The sequence below is a fragment of the Equus quagga genome, chromosome 10 (assembly GCF_021613505.1).
Source record: "Equus quagga isolate Etosha38 chromosome 10, UCLA_HA_Equagga_1.0, whole genome shotgun sequence".
Lineage (NCBI taxonomy): Eukaryota > Metazoa > Chordata > Mammalia > Perissodactyla > Equidae > Equus > Equus quagga.
The window spans coordinates 24,890,152-24,906,122 of record NC_060276.1 but is presented as its reverse complement, the minus strand read 5'-3'; the positions used below and the strand labels follow the sequence as shown (position 1 = coordinate 24,906,122).

The window sequence follows — 15,971 nt, the reverse complement described above, 5'->3', positions numbered from 1 at the left end:
TTTGAAGCTAGTGTTAGAATGTTTTCAGACATCTGGGAAACAACCAAAAGTCATGGAGACTGTCTTCCAAAAATTGTTGTATGCAGATATAACTCAGCTCTTAAGGTATATATAAATTAATATTATTGTAAGTTGCCAAGGCCAGGAAAGGCTGAAGTCCATTGCCAGCCTGCAATTGTGTTGAACATTACTCCAAGAGAGATAATGTTCCAAAACATATTGGGCCAACATAATGCCAAAAGAGCTGCTAATTCTTCTCGAGAAATCAATCAATACACATATGAAGTAGAGACAGAGTCATGGTGACCATTCTTTTATTTTACGTTTGACAAGCATATATTGAGCACAGTGGCAGGAAACAGTGGGAAATTGTGGAGAACCAGGTTTGCCTGGGGCAACCCTGATTTCTGCCTCTTGTCTTAGTGTAATTATTAGTTGTGTCATTTTTCTCTTTCACTTGTGTTCAGGTTCGGAGGATGAATTAGCTGGCCACCCTTCTCGTACCCACTTCCTTTGAGCATTTTCATCTGGGCTAGGTACTGCACGGCTATAATTTGGCAGCTCTAATGAGGCTGCAGTAGTGCTTCTGTTCTGTTTGAGCAGATGCTTCCTTGACCATGGGAAGTTGATAGCAAAAGTAACTGCAATTAAGGTCTACACGTAGTTAGTATTTTTTCTGCGCCACCCTCTAGAGGGCAGTATTACACACATCTAAAATGATCCAGTTCCAACAAAAAATGGACTCTGTTTATGCATGAAAATCAGAAACATTTGATGCTCTTAAAGAACACATTGAAACCAATATTGCAAATAAAACTTATCTTTTGCTAAGCAAACAAGTAAAGAAATATTAAGAATTCGTTAACATTCTGACCATTCAGTTTTTTTTAATTGTAAAAACTGGACTTTGATGCCTTGAATATACAATGATCCATTATAGCAATTGTACGTGGACGTTAAGAATCTGCGTATTTTTATGCTTCTTTCATTTTTTTCCTAATTAATGATTTTGTATGGTTAATAATTTTAATATATTCTCCATTGCATAGTTTCCATATTTATGTAAAATAAGCACTTAAAAATGAATAGGTGTGTCCATCCGGCTTAAATATTACTTGCTTCCAAAAGAGAAAACAAAAATGTTAGTTTTTACTTTATGACTTGAATCATGTAGTAATATAGAACTGTAGTATTTAGAATTAGAATGTTTCTTAGAGATTATGTAATTAATGTCATCAGTGGATAATTTGTTAGCTCCTAATATCAAAAGTATATTGCCTGTGTTTCACGTTTTGGATTTCCTAATGTAATGTTCTCTTTTTAGAAAAGGTGGACAAGTCCTATTTTCAAGAGAAGATGACTTTTAACAGTTTTGAAGGATCTAAAACTTGTGTACCTGCAGACATCGATAAGGATGAAGAATTTGTAGAAGAGTTTAATAGATTAAAAACTTTTGCTAATTTTCCAAGTAGTAGTCCTGTTTCAGCCTCAACACTAGCACGAGCTGGTTTTCTCTATACTGGTGAAGGGGACACTGTGCAGTGCTTTAGTTGTCACGCAGCAGTAGATAGATGGCAATATGGAGACTCAGCAGTTGGAAGACACAGGAAAGTATCCCCAAATTGCAGATTTATCAATGGCTTTTATTTTGAAAATAATGCTGCACAACCTACAAATCCTGGTGTCCAGAATGGTCAGTACAAAGTTGAAAACTATCTGGGAAACAGAAATCATTTTGTTTTAGGCAGGCCATCTGAGACTCATGCAGAATACCTTTTGAGAACTGGACAGGTTGTAGACATATCAGATACCATATACCCGAGGAACCCTGCCATGTGTAGTGAAGAAGCTAGATTAAAGTCATTTCAAAATTGGCCAGACTATGCCCACTTAACCCCAGGAGAGTTAGCTAGTGCTGGACTCTACTACACAGGTATTGATGATCAAGTGCAGTGCTTTTGTTGTGGTGGAAAACTGAAAAACTGGGAACCTTGTGATCGTGCGTGGTCAGAACACAGGCGACACTTTCCTAATTGCTTCTTTGTTTTGGGCCGGAATGTTAATATTCGAAGTGAATCTGATGTCGTGAGTTCTGATAGGAATTTCTCAAATTCAACAAATCTTCCAAGAAATCCAGCCATGGCAGATTATGAAGCACGGATCATTACTTTTGGGACGTGGATATACTCAGTTAACAAGGAGCAGCTTGCAAGAGCTGGATTTTATGCTTTAGGTAAACTTTATTATAAAAGCAGGCTAATAAATAACTTTTCAGCTGTCCCAGGGCTCCTAAAAAGTAAATAGATTCCTTGAACCCCCTTGAACTGGTAAATATTTAGATGTAGGCTGGCATGATTATGTCAGTATTAGTCTGTGAACCCTTATGTTGAATATGTAATATAACCACTGAATTTAATGTGAAAAAGACTACCATATTAGGAATCATGTTTATATTCATGTAATTGCTTTTTGGAGAAGGATGACATGCAAAAGATGATAGCTATCTCTGATAAAAGGATGGGTCTGATGGTAATACTAACTATAATTTATTGAGCACCTACTATTTGTGCTCAATACATACATTGCATGCATTGTCTGTATGCCTCATAAGAAGAGTTAACATTAGAGAGTTTAGTTTGGCTGATATTAAAATTGATTAATTGCCTTTTGTCCATAGACTATATATTTGAAAGCTGCCCTGTACAATGCCTTATTGCTTCAAATGAGCGCTTTTCAAATGGACTCTTATAGACATGCGGGAAGGACCATTAGTGCGATGGCTTCCAGGGATATTCAGAAATATCTCATTCTATATCTGACCTATATTCTTTAAGATTGAATCGTGCCAAAATACAAAACATCAGTTATTTCAATATTTTATTTACATAGTATCATATGGCAATCTTGGGGATTTGTTTAGTGTCATGTATCTATAACATTAGAGAAACTTATCTTGTAACTTCGTTTTGCTGAACTATATTGTTAAAGTTTCACAGTTTGAAAAAATGTAGTATTGATGGCCCCAAATGACATACGTTAAAAAGAACATAACAGTCGTAATTTTTCACATAAAAATTGGGCAATTTTATTTTTGTCTTCTGTAAAATACCTCAAATTAAATCAGTGAATTTAGTATGTATTTCCTTTTCAAGTGACTGTATCTATTACTTGGGTGTGAATATGAATGCCTATGAGATTTTCATGTAATTTAGAAATGCTTAATCTCATGGTGTTTAAACAGGGTATTTTTGTGTAAGCTTCTCATTACACATATACACCTGTTTGTACTTGTGTGTTTTCTTAGGTGAAGGTGATAAAGTGCAGTGCTTTCACTGTGGAGGAGGGCTAACTGATTGGAAGCCCAGTGAAGATCCTTGGGAACAACATGCTAAGTGGTATCCAGGGTAAGGGAAATGTTCGTTCAGTTACAGGCAGGTTGGATGGTATGCAGTGGGAAGACTTAAGAACTTTTTGCCTCAACTATTTTTTGCCTTCACCATGGCTTGAAATTCACACCAGGTTTATAAAAATGGGGTCACCTACTTTATAGGAAATAAAAAAAAAGCACCTAAGCCTTCGCTAGTAATCAAAACATTCATTGCCTGTGTATCATATCTATGACATTCAGATGATTCCATTTCTAAACACCAAATTAGGAATGTATACTTTTGTTGTTCTTGGAAGTAGGCTCTTTCACAATGGGCACAAGAGAGCCCGTGTTGCCAAGGAGACTCCTTAAGAGCCCGTCAGACCCCCAGAAATATTACTGTGTCTCACCGATTCTGAGATACACAGTTGTTCACATGTTCCAGATCTCTGAAATCAGGACACATCTGGTGGTGGGTCATAATTTAATTGGCAGCGGTGGTACACAAAATAATCATGCTTCTTAACAATCAGTGGCATCTTAGAATGATGATGACATACTCTAAGTGTCTTTTTGCCATCTTGCCTCTTTAAAGCACACAGATATATAAGTGATGTGAATTTTTGGCCTACAAAATAGTACAACTTACAACTTCAGAATAATCATTTGAAAATAAACCTTCACCTTAAACAATTGGAAAGATTGAAAGCCTAAAGAATTTCTTTAAAATGTACAGTTTGTTAATCCTCTGAATAAAATTTAAGATTAATTATTTAAAAATTTTTTTTAAAAAGTCAAAGTGCTAATTTAATAACTTGCTTAAAAGTTGAAAATTCTTAAGTTGATATTTTTCGCTCTGCTAATATTAGCATAAGTAGCATAACAAAGGGAACATATTTTTTTAACCTTAAAATGACAGTTGAATAGGGAATTAACATTTTATTTTGCGGCTCCTTAGAAATAGTGAAAAGCAAGTTAATGGAATTAAGGTGATGGAGATTCTATCTTTACTTATGGTTCACTAATTTATCAGCTACTAATGTTTAACCTTCTTTTAATTATTAGGTGTAAATATCTGTTAGAAGAGAAGGGGCAGGAGTATATAAGCAATATTCATTTAACCTGTTCACTGGAGGAGTCTCTGGTAAGTCACATTGTAGAGTATATATTTTCAAATGTTATGTAATTTGTTTTGCAATGATTTCTTGGTGTAAAATTCACAGTATCGTATTTTAAATTAATAATGTATGGTGAGCTTTAAAGGGGAGATCTTGAGGAGTGCTTGTTATTCTTGAAGCAAGTTTGTGAAAAGGGGATCAGGATGTATCGAAATTGGTAGCGTGGCCTGGGGTGGCTAAGGCATCAGTACCGTGTGCAGAGAGCCCTGGACGAGAGTGGGAGACCAGAGTTGCCATTATGGCTCTGCTGTGAACTTTATTGCCTCAGTCAAGTTGTTTAATCTCCTTGAGCCTCACCTTCTTGTCTGGGAAGTGAATGGATGAAGTTAGAGGATCTTTTAACTTCCTTCTAGTTTTTGTCAAGCTATGCCTCTTATGAATAGTCATATGTTGAATTGGAACAAAGCCAATGTATAAATTCACGATTAATTTAACTTTTCAAATTGAGGTAATTGCCTTCTACCAAAAAGAATTCTAACTTATAATTTATATTTCTATTTTAGGTAAGAACTGCTGAAAAAACAACTGAAAGAATTGGTAAATACACTTATTAAAATAAATATACTTTTAATTTCACTGCCAATTTATTATGGTTGTTATTTATAAGGTGGAAGGTAAAGTTATTCTTTCAAGGTCATCAAGGTATATTTATTTGAGATGAGATTGTTATAAATTTAAGAATTAATGAAGTGCTTATAAATTTAAGTCAGATATTTATATATAAAGATCATTCATACAGATGTTGGACAGTTTTTCCAACTTCAGGAGAGCAACTATAGGCTGTCCATCACCATTTCTGTTAAAATCACAGAAGAAAGGGTTAAGGGTATTTTTGTCCTGGGGCTTCTTTAGTAAGCCAGGATCATGAATCCAGTGCTCTAATGTGCTGTCACCATGGTCAGCCCTCACCCACCTGCTTCCTTATCGCATGCCCTCTTTGTGCCTTCTCCAGCTTCTTCACAGAGGGGTATGGTTTGGTTTGTTTACCTCCTGTTACCTCAGAGAGAGGTAGAAGTTTTTTATCACAAAGATTATTTACTCACCGTAGACAGCTTTAAAAACCAGAAAGTGGGCAAAGATATTATGTTAAGCCAAGAAGATAGTGTTATCCCCAATTTTCAGATGAAGAAACAGAGACAAAGAGGTTGAGTGACCTGCCCACAGTTGTGTTACAAAACATCAGTGGAACCAGTACTGTAAACAAGGTCTTCTGAATCATGTGTCGCACTGCACATCTCAGGCTCAACTTAGGCGTCATATTTCAAAAAGAGTAGAAAGTTTAATTTACAGTATGTCTGGTGATTCCCCACTCCTTATACTCATAGCATCATCTATTGAGTGTCTTAAGGACTGCAAGGCAAAAGAATATTATATATGTTCCTAAAGATGCTTGAGAAGGAGAGCCACTTTGATATTGTTTGATATGGGGTTTGTAATGGACATAAATAATACAATTTAAGAAATCATTTATTCCAGCCTATATTTTTGAAATTATCCAGAAATATTCTATAACATTTCTGGATAATGATCATCCTTACAGTGCATACTGTTCTTTTCATGATTAGTGAGATTCTTGTTCTAGTTTAGGGTTAATGTTTTTAAATTCAGATATAATTCATGTAGCAACAATTTCACCCTTATAAAGTGTACACTTTAGTTGTTTTTGCTATATCCACAGGGTTGTGCAACCATCACTACTATTTAATTGCAGAACATTATCATAACCCCAAAAAGAAACCCCATACCCCATTGCCTCTCCCCTCCCCCCACCCCCCGGCACAAATAACCACTAATCTCCTTCTGTCTCTGTGGATTTGCCCATTCTGGACATTTCTTATAAATGAAATCATAATATGTGGCCTCAAGGTTCATCCATGTTCTAGTACTCATATATGAGTACTTCATTCTTTTTTATGGTGGAAAAATATTCCTTTGTATGGCTAGTACCACATTTTCTTTATCCATTCATCAGTTGGTGGTCATTTGGCTTGTTTCCACTTTTTGGCTATTGTGAATGATGCTGATGCTGCTATGAACATTCATGTACAAGTTTTTGTGTGGACATATATTTTTAATTCTCTTGGGTATATATTTAGGGATGGAACTGCTGGATCATCTGGTAACTCTACGTTTAAACCTTTTGATAAACTGGCAGACAGTTTTGCAAAGTGGCTGTGCCATTTTGTAGTCCCACCAGCAATGTATGAGGGTTCCAGTTTGTCTCTACATCCTTCTTAACAACAAGTGTCTGTTATTGTCTCTCGTTTTATTACAGCCATCTTAGTGGGTGTGAAGTGGTATTTCATTGTGGTTTTGATTTGCATATCCCTGATGGCAAATGATGTTGAGCATCTTTTCATGTGGTTATTAGCCATTTGTATATCTTTGGAGAAATGTCTCTTCATCTCCTTTGCCCATTTTTTAGCTGGGTTGTCTTTTTATTATTGAGTTGTAAGAGTTCTTATATAGTCTAGTTCTTCATATATATATATATATATATATCCCTTTCAAATATATGTTTTATAAATATTTTCTCCTCTAGGTTTTCTTGTTGGTGTCCTTTGAAGCATATAAGTTTTTAATTTTGATGAAGTCTAATTTATATATTTTTTGTCATCTATGCTTTTGGTGTCATATCTAAGCAACCATTGCATAATCCAAGGTCATCTCTGTTTTCCTGTAACAGTTTTATGGTTTTAGCTCTTACGTTCACTTCTTTGGTGCATTTTGAGGATCATATACATAATACATTGATTTTTGTACATGGTCTTGAGGTAGGAGTCCATTTAATTCTTTTTCATGTGGGTATCCTGTTGTCCCTCCTTTTGGTTTTTACCAAGTTAAGCTTAAGATAACCTGCAGGATATCCAGGTAGGTGGATATTAAAACCTGGAACTCCTCATATAAGTGAGGGTAAAATTGTGGAAGCAGGGAAAGTTTCCAGAGAGATCGTTAAAAAAATAGCATCAATGAGGGCGTGGAAGAGAACGACCACCAATGTCTATTTAGGTGGGCAGACGGAGCCAGCAAAACAAACTGAAAAACACAAGTCAGAGATAGTAGAACCACAAAAGAGTGATTGATGTCCAGCTGCCCTCTGGACATCTCCACCTAGAAATCTCAAAAGCAGCTCAAAGTCAGCATCTCTAAAAACCACTCGGGGGCCAGCCTGGTGGTGCAGTGGTTAATTTTGCATGTTCTGCTTCAGCGTTTGCCACTTCGGATCCTGGGTGTGGACCTGTGCGCTACTTGTCAAATCAGGCTGTGGCAGGCGTCTCACATACAAAGTAGAGGAATATGGGCATGGTTCTTAGCTCAGGGCCAGTCTTCCTCAGCAAAAAGAACAGGATTGGCGGCAGATGTTAGCTCAGAGCTAATCTTCCTCAAAAAAAAATAAAAATAAATACCACTCAGACTGAATCCAGTCCTGCTTTTTACTTCCCATGTTGATTAACAGTACCACAATTTCACAAAGTTGCCTGGTAATTTGAGTCATTCTAAGCTCTTTGCTCTCCTTTATCTGTCTACATTTAATTAATTACCACGTTTGATGGCTTCCACTTCTTTAATATTGTCTAAAATACACTGATCCTGCCCTTATTTCTCAGCCAGACTATTGTAGTAGTCTCCTACCTGATCTTTTGTCTGCATTATAACCTTCTGACAGTTTCTTTATGAAACAGAAATCTTGTTACTTTCCTACTTAGAAAATATCTTTTGTTACTTGCCGTGTAATGTTCCTTATAATCAGGTCTCTCTGTCTCCCTTTCCAGCCTCCTCTTAAAAAACGTTTATTAAGGTTTAATGTACATACAATAAAGTGCCTAAAGTGCACTAATCTTAGGTATTTAACTTGATGATTTTAACATATACATATATAAAACATTGTGTATACATCTGTGTAACCATCACCCAGATCAAGATATAAAACATTTCGACCACCCCAGAAAGCTCCTGCAGGTGCCTTCCTAATCACCACCCACCCCTAAGCTGTATTGACATTCTATTACCGTAGATTAGACTTGAACATCTTACAAATGTAATCATATAGTATGTACTCTTTTGTCTCTGCTTCATCCCTATGCTGACATTTTGCTCATCATATCTAAGATTCATTCATGTTGTCTGTAGCCGTAGTTTGTTCGTTTTTCTTCCTGTGTACTGTTTGAATGTACCATCATTTACTTATCCATTCACCTGATGATGGACATTTGAGTTGTTTCCAGTTTGGGGCTGTTATGAAGAATGTTGCTATGAATATTCTTGTGTGTGTCGTTGGTAGACCTGTGCACCCGTTTTTAATACCCAAGAGTAGAACTGATGAGCCAGAGGGTATAAGTCTCTTTTAGCACTTCCCTACACAACCTGTAATCCTACTTTGAGTGTCGTTAAAGTGAGCTTCTATTTGCTTTCTTGCCTGATCTAGTCCAACCCTCTGGGCTGCAGAAATTAAGTCTGAGAGAGAAGAAACTGATACATTCAAGGTCACAGACTAGGACTTCCCCCTATTTCCCATGATTTTTTCAAAAAAATTGCTAATGACCCAGTAAATGTATCCACCCTGTAAGTACCTTAGGTTAGTTGTTAATGAATACAACTGATTTGAAAAAGTTCAGATTTTTGAAGGACTTAACCCTTTTCTTACCTGTTTTACCTTGTCTTGCACTATTTCATCATAGTCTTTAAAGCACCTAATCTCCATTCACAGTGCTACAAAATAAATATTCACTGCATTTTCAATTGTAAAATTCTGAAAGTGATCCTTCAGTGCCTAAGTATTTCAAAATCTTTCCAAAGCATCTTCGGTTTGCTGGTTTATTTATTTATTTATTTTTGCTTGCTGCTTGAGTTTTTTTTTTCTAACTGTACTTTGCTCTTGAGTTGTGTTGATGAAGATAATTGTTTAAACTCTTATTTTTCCTTACCAATTTTCATTTCAGATGATACCATCTTCCACAATCCCATGGTACAAGAAGCTATACGAATGGGATTCAGTTTCAGGGACATTAAGAAAATAATGGAGGAAAAAATTCACACATCTGGGAGCAACTATAGATCACTCGAAATTTTGGTTGCAGATCTAGTGAATGCTCAGAAAGACAATACACAAGATGAATCAAGTCAGACTTCATTGCAGCAAGGTATGCTTGGCTGTTTTTAAAAAGCAAGAAACACCTAACAGCACTTCATTATGGATAGTATCTTGTATGACTTTGTGGCCTATTAATTCCTCTCACATCCCCCTTAGGATAAACTTTTTTTTAACTTTTTATTAGGAAAAATTTCAAGCATACTCAAAAATGGAGAGTATAGTATGAACCCTCATGTACTCATCAACCAGCTTCAATAATTATCAACACTTTTCCAATCTTGTTTCATTTCTTCCTCCAACTGTTTATTGCTGTAGCATTGCAAAGTAAATGCCAGACATCCTATATATCATTTACATATAAATACTTCAATAGATATCTAACAGATAAGGACTTTTTTTAAAAACATAACCATAATACTGTGTGTGAGTCTGCTCAGACTGCTATAAAAGAATACCATAGACTGAGTGGCTTAAACAATAGACATTTATTTCTCACAGTTCTGGGGGCTGGAAGTTCAAGATCAAGGTGCTGGCAGATTTCATGGCTGCCTTCCCTCTGTGTCCTCATGTGGCTAAGAGAGAACACTCTAGTGTCTCTTCCTCTTCTTATAAAGACTCTGATCCTATCATGGTGGGTCCCACCCTCATGACCTTATCTAAACCTCATTGTCTCCCAAAGGCCCCATCTCCAAGTACCATCACATTGGGGGTTAGGACTTTAACATGTGAACTGGGGGGAGACGTAGACATTTAGTCCGTAACATACTGTTATCACATTTAACAAAATTAACAGTAATTCCATAATGTTATCTGAAACTAAATTGGTTTTAATTTTCCCCATTGTCTTAAAATGTTTTCACAGTTGATTTGTTCTAATCAGGATCCAAGTAAGATTCAGTGATCCATTAATTTTAAAAGTGTGTGTTTATGCTCTGTTTTAGATAAAGAACAACAAAGGCTAACTTTTATCATTGTGTATAGAAGCTATAAGTTTTGTAATTGAAACTGTTTGGATTTAGAGTGTTCTGCAACTTTTCATATGATGTAAATATATAAAGGGTCATATTACTAAATAGTGCTTGAATGGATGGCACCCTGTTACTGTAAATCATATATACAAAGAGTATTAAATAATGTAGAAGAGAAGCATATAAACTCCTTTTAGGAAAAAAGATCAAAAATCCAAGTTTCTCCTTTAAGGATGATAGCTATTATAGTGCTTGCCAGCATCATTGAAAGTTAAAGAAAAGGTTTCAAACTGAATACATTTTGGGGTACTTTATTATAGTCATTGTTCTCTCAGCTCTCTCCCAAAAGATGAGAATTTTCCTAGTGCTAATGAACCTAAAAGTTTACTTGCTTTTTTTGTGCGTGTGTGTGTTTGAGGAGGATTCGCCCTGAGCTAACATCCACTGGCAATCTTCCTCTTTGTTTTTTTTTTTTTTTTGGCTTGAGGAAGACTAGCCCTGAGCTAACGTCTCTGCCATTCTTCCTCTACTTTGTATGTGCGATGCCTCCACCGCAGGCTGACAAGCAGAGTAGGTCCACGCGCAGGATCCGAACTCATGAACCTGGGCCCCCAAAGTGGACTCGGAACTTTAACCACTGGGCCACAGGGCTGGCCCCTACGTACTTTTTTTTGACATTAAAGATCCTTTTGATCTTTAAGTTATTTCAGAAGCTTTTGAAACATTATTCACATAATTACATAAGTCATAAAACACTACAATAGTAATGATTTTTGAAATTATATCAGTTGATGTAAAAGATTCAGCAGAGGGGCTGGCCCCGTGGCCGAGTGGTTAAGTTCGCGCGCTCCGCTGCAGGCGGCCCAGTGTTTCGTTGGTTCGAATCCTGGGCGCGGACATGGCACTGCTCATCAGACCACGCTGAGGCAGCGTCCCACATACCACAACTAGAAGGACCCACAACGAAGAATATACAACTATGTACCGGGGCTTAGGGGAGAAAGAGGAAAAAATAAAATCTTTAAAAAAAAAAAAAAAAAAAAAGATTCAGCAGAAAGCTTACTACTCTTTTCCTAAAGATGCATTTATTCAAAGCCTACAATAGCTCCACTTGTCTTGGTGATGGTAAAATAAACCACCATTGACTTGGTCATCTTTTTACTGCAAAAGAAATACATACACGTCATTGTGTTGTTCTTTTCTGCGTCTTAACCACAACTCAAGCTTAATTAAGTTTAACAGTAAGGTGTTAGTTTTTATACCTGAAAGTGTTGTCTGCAACAGAAGGATTTAGTGGGTTGCAGTAGAAGAGAACGAGGGACAGAGTGCATGGTGGCGCGGGGGCAGGAGGGGATGGTCTGTTCTTTATGCAGCAGGAGTCAGTGGGGGTTAGTACCACTGAAACTACAAGCTAGGATGGTGTGGGAAGGGGAGCCTAAGCAAATAGCAGCTCTCAGGGGCTGGGATTGGAATTCATCAGTTGACCTCTCCTTAGTCTCAGTAAATTGAGAGGAGGTTAATTGATATAGGCTATCTTCTCATGCTGGGGCTGCTGCCTGTTTCTCTTCCCAAAGGCTGAGGAGGAAAGACTGGCACTAAGAATCTTTTAATTCTATACAAAATAGAGGGTGGACCCAACTAAAGTAAAGCAGGTGAGAGTTATTAGGAAAAGCACGTTATTGTTGCTTACTGAGAAATCCTAGATTCAATACTAGCTTTCATCCCAATGGCTGTGTGACAAAGAATGCCCCAGTAAACAGTCTTCTAAACATAGTACCAAATCATTATCTTTTTTCTTTCTTTTTAAAAGTTACATAGTATGATATAAAGCCCTTTACTTCATGTATGTACTAAAGCACTTATTTTAATCCATTTGTGTATATAACTGTACATAATATAAAAATCAAATAATCCATACACATTTCTTATCAGTCTGTCTTTCCACATGGATCTGCTCTGATAGTAAAATGAATAACATCAATTTATTCTCAAAGTGGTTTAAAATAATTTAGTAAAAATATTAGCAAATAACATGAAAAGTTATTTAGCTGTTGCCTTTATTGCTCATGTGCCAGGAATCTCCTGACCTGGAAAAGGGCTTTGCAGGAAGAAAAAGGGGAGAGGTGCCAGAGGGAAGGAATAGAAGCCAATAGTTACTTTTTAAAAAAATTATTTTACTGAGGCCATAGTGGTTTATAACATTATGTAAATTTCAGGTGTACATCATTATGTTTCAGCTTCTGTATAGACTGCATCGGGTTCCCCACCAAAAGTCTAGTTTTCATCCGTCACCATACACATGTGCCCTTTACCCCTTTTGCCCTCCCCCCACCCCCTGCCCTTCAGGTAACTACCAGTCTGTTCTCCCTATCCATATGTGTATGTTTGTTTATCTTCCACATATGAGTGAAGTCATACGGTATTTGTCTTTCTCTATATGACTTGTTTTGCTTAGCATAATACCCGCAGGGTCCATCCATGTTGTCACAAATGGTACGATTTTGTCTTTTTATGGCTGAGTAGTATTCCATTGTGTATATATACTTTATCTTCTTTGTCCATTCATCCATTGTTGGGCACTTAGGTTGCTTCCAAGTCTTGGCTATTGTGAATAATGCTGCAATGAACATAGGGGTGCATGTATCTTTTCAAATTAGTGTTTTCATGTTCTTTGGATAAATACCCAGGAGTGGAATAGCTAGATCATATGGTGTTTCTATTTTTAATTTTTTGAGAAATCTCCATACTGTTTTGCATAGTGCAATAGTTACTTTTTTTTAAGATTTTTTTTTTCCTTTTTCTCCCCAAAGCCCCCCAGTACATAGTTGTATATTCTTCGTTGTGGGTCCTTCTAGTTGTGGCATGTGGGATGCCGCCTCAGCGTGGCCTGATGAGTGGTGCCATGTCCGTGCCCAGGATTCAAACCAACGAAACACTGGGCCGCCTGCAGCAGGGCGCGCGAACTTAACCACTCGGCCACTGGGCCAGCCCCGCAATAGTTACTTTTAAGGCTAGAGTGAAGTAATTGCCAGAGGTCAACTCATGGTCTGGAAAACAAAATCCGTGCCCAGAGCATCACCATCTCAAGTAAGTGTCTGTATGCAAGGCTGAAATAAGTAAGGTAGGAAAAGTAGAGTTGATATCAACGTTTGGTAGGCATGGAGTTTCATTCCATTGTGAGCTGTAAAATGGAATCACAAACAATCAGAACCAAGAGCAACCTTAAAGCTCATATAACAACTTTCATGGTTCAGTGAGAAAACTGCAGTACAGATGTGCTATGGCCCAAGATCACTCAGGTAGTTGGGAGCAAAATTCAAGTTTCTTGACTTCTGGTCCGGTGTTCCTTTTTTTTTTTTAATTGAAAAAAAATGTGGTAAAATCCGCATAACATAAAATTTACTATCTTAAGCATTTTTAAGTGTACCTTTCAGTAGTGTTAAGTACATTCACATTGTTGTGCAACCGATCTCCAGAGCTCTTTTCATCTATAAAACGGAAACTGCCCAGTAAACAATTCCCTGTCTCCCTTCCCCCCAGCCCCTGGCAGCCACCATTCTGCTTTTTGTCTCTATAAATTTGACTACTCTGGGTCTCTGGCCCAGTGTTCTTTTTCACTCATTGCAGCATCACATCCAAAAGTAATGTGTAAATTACTTAATTGTTTCTTCCTGTTGATTTTTTCCTTTTTGAGTTGTAAATCTACTTTTAATACTTTGAGGTGACAGCAAGGGAGACAATACAAAAAATGAACAAATGGGACTACATCAAAATAAAAATCTTCTGCACAGCAAAGGAAACCATCAACAAAACGAAAAGACAGCCTAACAATTGGGAGAAGATATGTGCAAACCATATATCCGATAAAGGGTTAATATCCAAAATATATAAAGAATTCATTCATCTCGGGGCTGGCCCAGTGGCGCAGTAGTTAAGTGCACACGTTCCGCTTTGGCGGCCTAGGGTTCGCTGGTTCGGATCCTGAGTGCGGACATGGCACTGCTTGGCAAGCCATGCTGTGGTATGGATCTCACATATAACAGTAGAGGAAGATGGGCACGGATGTTAGCTCAGGGCCAGGCTTTCTCTGCAAAAAGAAGAGGATTGGCAGATGTTAGCTCAGGGCTAGTCTTCCTCAAACAAAAAAAAGGGAATTCATTCATCTCAACAAGAAAAAAATCTAACAACCCAATTAAAAAATGGGCAGAAGATCTGAACAGACATTTTTCCAGAGAAGATATACAGATGGCCAACAGGCACATGAAAAGAGTTCAGCAAATGCAAATCAAAACTACAATGAGATACCACCTCACTCCTGTCAGAATGGCTATAATTAACAAGACAGGAAACATCTAGTGTTGGAGAGGATGTGGAGAGAAGGGAACCCTCATACACTGCTGCTGGGAGTGCAAACTGGTGCAGCCACTATGGAAAACAGTATGGAGATTTCTTGAAAAATTAAGAATAGAACTACCATATGATCCTGCTATTCCACTGCTGGGTATTTATCCAAAGAACCTGAAAACACCAATCTATAAATATACATGCACCCCTATGTTCACTGCAGCATTAGACACAATAGCCAAGACTTGGAAGCAACCTAGGTGCTGTGGCCATCAAGGGACGAATGGATAAAGAAGATGTGGTATATATACACAATGGAATACTACTCAGCCTTAAGAAAATGAAATCTGGCCATTTGTGACAGCATGGATGGACCTTGAGGCTATTAGGCTAAGTGAAATAAGTCAGAGGGAGAAAGTCAAATACCACATGATCTCACTCATAAATAGAAGATAAAAACAACGACAAACAGACACATAGAGACAGAGATTGGATTGGTGGTTACCAGAGGGGAATGGGGAGGAAGGGGGTGAAAGGGGTGGTAAGGCACAGATGTACAGTGACATATGGTAATTAGTCTTTGGGTGATGAACATGACGTAATCTGCACAGAATTCAAAATAGAATGATCTACACTTGAAATTTATATAATGTTATAAACCAATGTTACCTCAATAAAAAATAATAAAATAAAAAAATATTTGGGGGTGAGCCCCACAGGAATAAAAAACACTGGGAAAGGGTAAACCCCTCACTCCCAGGAGTGGTCCGGGGGAGAGGGGCTCCCTGAGGGGAAGGAAGCACAAAAGGGACCCACCGCAGACTCGGGGCAAAGGGAATGCCATCGGTGTTGGGAGCTGTGAGCCCTACGGGAGGAAATTCGAGCCTGGTGGGACTGGCTCCAGGCACAGGGGCAAAGCGCAAGAGGGTTGAACACAAAGCTACTTGGGTTCCTCCTCCTCGTTTGCCTTTTTCTGCTTCTGTATGATCTCCGAGTCCCTCTGCTTGCAGGCTGCTGCAGAA

The 15,971-nt window shown here is 37.7% G+C and overlaps 1 protein-coding gene across 5 annotated transcripts in view; it reads left to right on the top strand.

The window, feature by feature from the left end:
* Window positions 1-15,971, top strand: part of XIAP (X-linked inhibitor of apoptosis) — a 41,167-nt gene that overhangs the window by 18,416 nt on the left and 6,780 nt on the right. For 4 of the 5 annotated variants that reach the window (XM_046672931.1, XM_046672932.1, XM_046672928.1 and 1 more), the window contains 5 exons: window positions 1,325-2,233; window positions 3,305-3,404; window positions 4,433-4,511; window positions 5,049-5,082; window positions 9,486-9,686. In XM_046672931.1, the coding sequence (XP_046528887.1) occupies window positions 1,357-2,233; window positions 3,305-3,404; window positions 4,433-4,511; window positions 5,049-5,082; window positions 9,486-9,686 (1,291 nt within the window). In that variant the 5' untranslated portion in view covers window positions 1,325-1,356. The remainder of the gene's footprint in view (window positions 1-1,324; window positions 2,234-3,304; window positions 3,405-4,432; window positions 4,512-5,048; window positions 5,083-9,485; window positions 9,687-15,971) is intronic. The other variant, XM_046672929.1, reaches the window with a different exon arrangement.